General features: G+C 32.6%; 1 protein-coding gene across 1 annotated transcript; it reads right to left on the bottom strand.

Moving 5' to 3' along the window:
• Nucleotides 1-457: 457 nt before the first annotated feature.
• On the bottom strand, nt 458-4,841 carry LOC139843791 (ATP synthase subunit gamma, mitochondrial-like). The gene is made up of 9 exons (XM_071833941.1): nt 4,637-4,841; nt 2,836-2,879; nt 2,555-2,707; nt 2,300-2,413; nt 2,079-2,206; nt 1,883-2,005; nt 1,689-1,808; nt 1,092-1,213; nt 458-773 (listed from the first exon to the last, which is right to left on the bottom strand). Exons 1-9 carry the CDS (start codon nt 4,738-4,740, stop codon nt 704-706), a joined length of 978 nt encoding a protein of 325 aa, XP_071690042.1. The 5' UTR covers nt 4,741-4,841; the 3' UTR covers nt 458-703.
• Between the last annotated feature and the right edge of the window lie 4,735 nt (nt 4,842-9,576).

Here is a 9,576-nt window from a genome sequence, read left to right as displayed (position 1 = left end):
ACTAGTAGCGAATCTATGATGGAAATTCAATGGAGTTCCAAAAAAAAAATTTCAAAACTAATTATATTTAAAGGGTACTTTAATGGTTGTTTACCTCGAAAAAAAAGTATAAATTTTAAAAAAATATAGTCCTATAGTTAAATTTAATGTTATGTATAATTTGAATTATACATTGTATACATTTTTTTCTCCACAAATGGGGTCATACGACCCCAACCCCTAAGATGTAAACTCGCCCATGCTAATTACTCTCAAATATTGATTTATTTGCTACCAATCCTATAATGAATCACTCACAATAAGCTTCCACTTTCGGTTCCAATTTCGTTGGAACATCACACCTAAATTACACCAACAATGATAATTTCAACAACGTAAATTACTAGCCTCCCGCTAATCTTTTCTTTAATAAAAAAAAAAAAAAAAAAAAAAAAAAAAAAAAAAAAGACGTGCAAGGTAAAAGAAATAAGTAGTCATTCATATCAATAAACAATAACATACATGCATATTGCAAATGAAACTGGCTCAAACCAATTCATAACAACAATGAGAAAACCTCAACAAAAGTATCTGCAAAAAGACAGATTTTCCCCTGATAAAAACAGGTTAATTCAATGCAGATTATTTTGAAAATTTAAACAAACGCATGGTTTTATTTGATACCTTCCGGCTTTTAAACAGAAGTAACAGAAAATTACAATAATTAACCCTCCAACGCAGATGCTCCAGAAATAATCTCAGTGAGTTCAGTAGTGATTGAAGCTTGACGAGTCCTGGTGATATGAATATAAAATAATAACAGTAAAATAAATGAGTATATCAACATATCAATAAGGACCAGCAAAAGCTTACCCATCTAAACAACTCTTATGTCCAAATTTTATTTTATAACCATTTAAATATTAATCATTAAGGTAAGGCAACAAAGAATATCTGTTTCAACCCATCTAAACAGTTTAAACTAAAATTTACAGCAATCTAAGCATTTGAATACAGTTTGAGTTATGCTATATATAATAAGACCTTTTTATATAGTTTGGGTCATGCGTTTGCATGTCAGTATGTATGTAATAAAGAGATATGAAGAGGACCTGTTGTATGTAAGTGTAAGCCGATCAAGCATGTCACCAGCATTTCTGCTGGAACTGTCCATGGCAGACATCCTAGCTCCTTGTTCACTGCATGCATTCTCTAAAACCGCATTGAACATCACCTGAACGAGCGACAGCAATCTTTCTAAGGGTCAAATGAATTATGAAAATGTGCAAATGTCAAAGCAACATCATTCAGGAAATTGTTTGTAAACATCTAGGGTTAACCTTAAATCTGCCAAACAGGTAACATTCGACTCAAAAAAATACTGCAAAAACTAAAGATATATCGTTTTCAGAAGTTGCAAATATTACTTATTTGCACACAGTCATCATTGATCTCATTTGCATCTGATTCTAAGAAGTTACAGTATTTTGTCAATTACTGAGTCGAATTTTGAACATTTAGCAAATAGTTATTCATTCCCTTAAGCAGTTAAGCGTACTAGCCCTATCTAGGAGTTCCATTTAGAATGAGTATGTGAAAAAAGAATTCAGATTCTATCAGCCAGGGCCCAAATTATACTTAATAATTAGCATTTTGCGATAGTACAAAGATACTTTGGTAAAATATTTATAAAATTTATCGGGGCTTACACATGAAAACTGGAATTCAGAAAGATTCTGAAGAACTTCTGACTTGGTTTCACCGCCTTCAATTTCATACGAATCCAGATCACCGATCTTTCCTCCGGCTTCAGATTCTCGTTCCACAATCTGCAACAAAACAAAAGCTAATTATTATAATTAAAATTACTGTAAACTGTGAGAATTCAAAACACGTTATTTACCTCAGGAGACAACACAGTGGAAGTTGTGGGAAGAAATGAAACAACCGATTGGAACTTGTTAAAAACTATCCTCAATGCATCAAACTCCACATTCTTCAAGATATCATCTGCAATAACTGATACCTGCAAAACAAGTATTACATAAAAATAAAGCTTATTCGGTCCTTAATTTTTGCTAGTGTACAAACAAGGATACCTGGGTGTAGTTAAGAAAATTCTTCTGCAACTCGGTCATACTCAGTTCAATATCTTTCTTAGAGTCACGAATCAGTTGGGCCTTTCCCTTCTCCCCCAAAATGACGTACTTACATTCTGAGTCAGGACCTACATAAAATATAACAAAATAAACTATGTACGATTTCATTGATATTGAAAATTTAGTTAACTGACTGAAAACTTGCTTTTATCCATATGTACCAGCATTGATCTTGTGAAGAGCTCTGCTTATCTTTACTGATGTAGAGTTAATACCACCACAAAGACCCTTGTCTGATGAAATAGTCACAATCACATTCTTCTTGACATTCACACCTAAAAAACAATATAAATAAACAAACTTCTACACTTCAGTAGCAACAAATAAATTATAAATTATAAAAGTAAAAGTAATAGATACAGTTTCATCTAAAGGGAAATATAAAGAAGGACAAAAAAACATGTTAAAAAACATACTTGGAGTGTCGCCAAGGAGAGCAGTAAATGGCTGCCAGAGTCCACGAGAATTTTCAGCTCTGACTTGAATTGCTCTCAGCTTTGAAGCTGCAACCATCTTCATGGCCTTTGTGATCTTCTGAATATTCTTAACACTCTTCATTCGATTTCTAACTGCCCGAATAATATTCAACAGAATGAACAGTCAATAAACAAACTAGAAGAACAATACGGCCATGAATAACACAAACCCTATTAAACAGGATAAGAACTGTAAAAACAAACAAAATGATTGGCATTACCAATTTGAGTAGAAATGGAGCGAACCCCGAGACCTATCTGCTCCCTGCATATGATCAACCAAATGCGTATTAATCAGTTAATCAGGCAAGTGCAGGGCTCATAAAGAATATATAAAGGATATTTGATTACATGCACCATATATGGAACTAGATAAATTCTATAAACATAAACGTATTTTTATATGTAATTTTGCGATCTTTACATTTTTTGTTACTCAATTAAACAAATATAAATGTTCACAAGTATATAAAGTAAAACACATATTAACAATCACATATTCTTGTGGTTCTCACATGTTCTCAATTTTAAGTGGTTCTCATTAGAACCTTCCCTATATGTATGTATGCAAGTGTGTGTGTGTGTGTGTGTGTGTGTGTGTGTGTGTCAGTGTTTGTATAATCTGATTAATACAAAAAAAAAGTGTTAAGTGTCAAATGTAATGATTACCAAAATATTAGACAACCACCATACCATAAACACACACAGCTTCAGTTAAAACCAATAAAAGCAACAATTGCCAAAAAGAATGTGAAACAAAACAGAATGATTGCAGTTAACATATCTATAGAAAGTAAATGGGTAAGCAATACAACTCATCTTATTGCTAAACATGTGGTTGAAAAATAAATATTAGTTTGTGTCAACTTCACGAAAAAACTAGTACATTTTAGCTATTAAATATTCAAAAGTCCACTGTAGTAACAGAGACCAAAAGATATCATTAATCACCAACCTAAATGCAAAAAAGGCCATTGGCATTTTGTCAAATGTACAAATAACAAACTCTAAAATCAATCAGAAAGAAATAATTCATCAGAAAGAGTTTCTGTACTAAGAAAAATTTAAACACACCATAAAGGATAAAAAGAAGAGTGCTGCTTAAAAGCAAGACAACCACCTACTGAAACGGTGAGAATAAAATCAAATAAAAGACAAGTAGGAAAGACACAAGCTTAACAGAAATTGTAGATTTCTCTACTATGAAAACAAGACTCTAAATATTTTCTACCGACACTTACACTAACGCAAATTGTGTGAAAAAGGCACAACATTCCTCTGCCTTAACCAATGAAAAGCCCAGACCCTATCCCCGTATCTAGCTCAGCTTTGTGTGCAAGTATTCCTCTGATAACATTGCACCAACGAGTGGTAAAAAGAAGGGATAAAACTATCTAGACAAACCATTAACCAGACAGCAAAACAAAATAAAAAACTTTAAATATGAAAAATATAACCAATCAATGCGTTTGATCTGGCTTAGTTCCCTTCTATTCCTCTCAATCTATCATACACAGTGGAAAATTCAGCAACTTACAGCAAAAATAGTTCACGATTCAAGGCAATCAAATATATCTACTCATTACTTTATATGGTTCTTTACTGATATTTCTAATTTTACATCAAATTGATTTCAACATCTCTGCAACTTATACACACCTTACCATGCACATAAAATCCGAACAGGCATCTTAAATAACACATTTCTGAATCATAATCTCTTCGTCCCTAACAACTTTTTAACATCAAAATCTCCTATGAATTTGAGAAAAGCTATAAAATTTGGTCAAATTCAATATATAAAATCCTATAAATGAATATGTATACAACATCTTTGCAACCAATTGAAATTTAACATAAATTAAGAACCTAAAGATGAATAAACATATATATATATATATATATATATATATATATATATATATATATATATATATATATATATATATATATATATATATAGATTAAAATCATACGGAAATAAAATCAGAAAAAGATGAGGTAGATCGAGAAATGACTTACTCAGAGGGAGCAAGGGTAGATCGAATCGCATTGAAGGTAGGATTTGGAGACGAAACAAGAGGTGTGAAACGTCTTCCTTCTCTTCTAATTGCCGCCATCGCCATTTGATTTCTCGAGTTTTTGCACAGATCAGATCAGATCGATCGATTAAACTGTTTGATCAAAAGTTAGGGTTTCAGACTTCAGTAGCGTTGTTTTGATAAAATGGCTGACACTACTCGGATATATGAATTGGATCCGATTCTCATGCCTAAGTGGGCTTTTGTGAGCCCAACTAGTCAGTAGTAGTATACGGATGTGTATTTTAAGACAAAATTTTACAAACTAATGAAGATTTAAAGTTGCTATTGTTCGACTTTGCATGTTATGTTCATTCTACACGTTGTCAAATTATTCTTGTTCTATTTCTATCCCTCAATAAAATAAATAAATGGTGAAGGTTAACATTCTTGTGTGACGATCCCTTTAGTTAATTCATATCGCATTAGAATGTAAGTTGTTTAGGTTAGGTATCTTAATCAAACCGAATATATATTAATTTTGAGACCAAATACCGGAATACCTTCTTTGTAGTAAGGTGATAGTAGGATGGGTTGAGAACTTGAGACCAAAATGATCCTTTTACCTTTATCGTTGTCATGTGTTTCTAGAGTCGCATATATGATTCTAGTTCTAAAATATAGGAATATCGGTGTGCATTTTAATTCTTAATAAATGTTTGTACATATAAAGATCAAAAAATGTTGGTTGATTGATAGATAACATCAAATAAAAGTTATTTTTTAACATGACTCATCATGTTATGTGTTTTGTAAGAAGTATATAAAATGATCTCATTATTATAAGTTATATTTATATTTATATTTATTAATCATACATCTCATATAAAAATAACATGACTCATCATGTTATTAGAGAGGATCCTAACCTTTGTATATGTGATTTAGGTAAGGATTCTCTCCAATTACCTGACTAGTCAAGTTATTTTTATACACAGATAAAATATAATAAATAAATATAACTTGACCAATCATGTTATAATATAACTTGAGAGAATTCTTATCCGTTTGATCTATGGCCCGACACTTCACACTTTTAACACAATCCATGACTCGATCATCCAACCGGAAGCTCAAAATTAAGAAAAAAAAGGGTTCCATATTTTAATCGAGATTATGTAAGTCGTTCACAATTAATTATCAATGAAATTCCCTTCAAGCAAATTATGTACTATTGGTTTCCTTTATATATATATATATATATATATATATATATATATATATATATATATATATATATATATATATATATATATATATATATATATATATATATATATATATGGAGAGAGAGAGAGAGAGAGAGAGAGAGAGAGAGATAGGGGGATTAAATTGAGCCTACAACGGCAGGCTCATAAACTTGTGAATAGGTTTGATGATCAACAACCAATATTGTGCACTAAGCCACTAATCAAAGAACGAAGCTCTAACATACAACTTACTTTGAATAAATCAACATACAAGCGACTACCTATTGCAAAAGCCACGCATCCAATCAAATTCAATGAAACTATTGCACATACCATACAATGAAAGCAATCCAAACCTGTCGTCGATGACATAAAAGAAACTCTCGCTCCATTAAGCATTCACCGCCTTAAAAGCAAAGAAGCACAAACTAACAATGCCCATCACCTGTAACTTCCAAGAGTCGCAACAAGGAGACCCACAGAATCACCCTAAATTGTCACATATGTGTACAATCCCAAACCGCCATAAAGGGCTGCCAGTAAAAACCACCTCGTTGGCCAAAGCACATGATAAAACATATGATACACTATTAGCAAAAGCACGTGATGTGAAGCCCAACATAAAAGTTCAAAAAATATCTTTCGTAAGGCTTTGGAAATTAACTGAGAAATACTGGTAAAGCGTCATCAATCGAAATTTCTTTAGAAATAACGATGAGAAAAATGTGATCTTTTTTTTTTTTTTTTGAAAGGCTATCAATGCACCAATTAAAGAACCAGTCGAAAACTAGCAAGTACAACAACTCCAAACAACCCTAATCACCACGACACAAAACAACCCTTACAGAAAATTCACACCACGCAAATCGCCAAATCCGGACATAAGAAAACACCCCCAAAAAATCAACTACTGTAACGACCCTGGATTTTCCAACATTTATTTATTAATATTTATTATTAATGCTTGTGTTTTAATAAACGTGTTCTTATACGTGTTACTTGTTACCGTATTTAACTTTTCATGGTCCGACTTGTCTTTGTGACACACGTACTTTACACGAATAATATTTCGAATATTATTTACGTTCATGATTAATTATTATTAATCATTTTTAATTAACTAATGTTAGTAGTTAATTACTTGGGCTTTTATTTTAATTTGTTACTTACTTGGACTTGGGCCTTTATTAATGAACATGGACTTAGAAGCCCACCCTACTTCTCTTAATGGATTAATTAGGAGCCCATATTGTTACTAGTAATTTATTAAGGCTTAACCAAGATAAATTAGTGAATGGAATCTAGTTACATGCATACTTACACCACTTTCCCATACCATTTAACTTTAATACCAATTTGAGCTCTCACCACCTCCCCATGTTTGAAAGTAGAAGCTTGACATTTCCTCTCTTGGCCATGAAAACCGACGGCTCACATAGGGGAGGAAGGATTTCATTTTTCAATTTTGTTTTGCTACTTATTCACTAGTTTCCTTTCATTTCACACACACACTTACTTGCACTCTTTCTCTCATCTTTTTTTCTCTCAACCTTGTAAGTAATATGAACTACTTTTTCTTCTTTTTCCTTTAACAAACCGCCACCATCATCATCCATTTACTTGTTCTTTGTTGTTGTTTAAATTACTTGTAGTTGTTTGTTATTGTTAAGGATCAAGTTCTCTAACTTGTATCTTCATGTAATCTTGTTTACTTTCATCTTTTGTTTGTAAAGAACCAAGAACAAGAATTTAAACTTTCTAGTTTATGGTTCTACACTTAAATGTTTTAAAGATTTAAGTTCATAAGTTTCATTATCATACTTGTGTTCATGTTTGTAAACTTAAGGTTTACTTTCTTAAAGATCAAAGCCTTGGCTTGAATCTTTCTAAGTATGAACAACCATTAACTTATTACTTGTAAATTTAGTTTATTTCTTTCTTTTGTAAGTACTTTAAAGTTGTGATGTTGTAAATTTGGTCAAGTATTACTAGTTAATCTTGATCTCATATTTCTTGAAACTAAAAGTTAACTTTGTAAGTTCAAGAACATGGAAGTATAACTTTCTAGTTATAACTTCAAACACTTATGTTGGATCTAAGTTTATATAGCTTATGGTCTTCTAATTTTGTTGTAAATAAGAGCTTACAAGCTTGCATACATTTTACAAGTTGAAAATCTAAGTTTCATAACTTATGGTTTCATTAAAGTGAAGATCCAAGTTCTATAACTTAGGATCTAACTTAAGAACACTAGATCTAGACTTTCTAGTCTAGGATATTTAAGATCTAGCTAAGATCTAAGTTCTACAACTTAAGATCTTGTTTATTTAGTTTACTTTCAAGTTTGTAGCTTAATATTACTAGTAGAACTCATGTATGTGTCGGATCTAAGATCTTGATGTAACTTTGGTTCATCAAACTACATACAACTCCTAAGTGAGTTGTGCTACATATCTTAGACTTACACTAGTGTTATGATGGTTAAACCTTGGTTAAGATGATGCAAACCCATCAACGAGTTGTACACTTGAAGCTATACGCATCAAGGATGAGAAATGTGATGAGCATCAAGCACCAAGAACCCACCGGAACACTTTTACTTACTGTTTCTGGAACTGATCAGACTACCTGTCCTACTGGAAAGTTGATTTTCAGTTAGTTTGGTTCGAGTAGATGATTTTCTGTTTAGACCTCGTCTTAATCCGAGTTACGGTTTAGGATCTATGGCCTCCCGAAAGTCACTACACCCTATTAACGTTGTGCTGAAATTTCTGACCTACTCGCACTTAAACCGTCACCACGGTCAAACGAAGATGAGTTTGGTTCTGTAAATTGGTCAGTACCTAGGGGACTCACATACGGAGCCATGGCCACTGGTCTCACCTTATTTCAGTTTGTATAGAGGTCGTGGCGACTGAACGAAGTCAGCCTTTATTTCAAACCCTAGTCTTGACTTAAAACTTACTTTACACTTTTTGTTTAATGATGAATGATGATGGTACTTAAGACCTAATTTACATACTTTTAAACCTTTGGGAACGATTTACTGACTTAGTAACTTTTGACTTAGGTTGAGGACCTTCCGGACCAACCACTTGCTTACTATTCCCGCGTATCGACTTTTACTACTTTCCACTGTGAGTTATAGCATCCCTTTTTACTTTAACTATTTTGGGAACTAAGAATACATGCGCATTTTACGTTTTACATACTAGGCACGAGTACTTAAACTTTATATATGTGTGGGTTATACAACGGCATAAACTTTTTCCTTATTGGTCTTTGAACCGGTGAACGCGAATCTTAGATATGGATCCATAGGGTTTGACATCCCCACTCGGGCTAGTAGCGCTAGCATTTAATGGGTGTTTAATACTTTGTAAACTTACGCACTAGCCAAGTGTACTTTTAGGGGGTGTTATTTACGTTAATTTAGTTACCAAGTGCCCACGGTTATACATATACTTTTCATACTGTTTTGAAACGCTGCTTGAAGCACTGAAATCTCGTGGCCTACCTTACATTACTGTTATACTTAAACTATAGCTCACCAACCTTTGTGTTGACGTTTTTAAGCATTTTTTTCTCAGGTGCTTAAGGTTTGATTGCTTCCACTGTAGTTGCTATGCTTTGTAGACTCCCGCTGCGCTTATTAGAGATGTCACCGCATGAAACGTTTAATTTGCATTCA

Source organism: Rutidosis leptorrhynchoides, chromosome 4 (assembly GCF_046630445.1).
Source record: "Rutidosis leptorrhynchoides isolate AG116_Rl617_1_P2 chromosome 4, CSIRO_AGI_Rlap_v1, whole genome shotgun sequence".
NCBI lineage: Eukaryota > Viridiplantae > Streptophyta > Magnoliopsida > Asterales > Asteraceae > Rutidosis > Rutidosis leptorrhynchoides.
The sequence above is the reverse complement of the archived record's forward strand: the minus strand, read 5'-3'. Positions and strand labels throughout refer to the sequence as shown.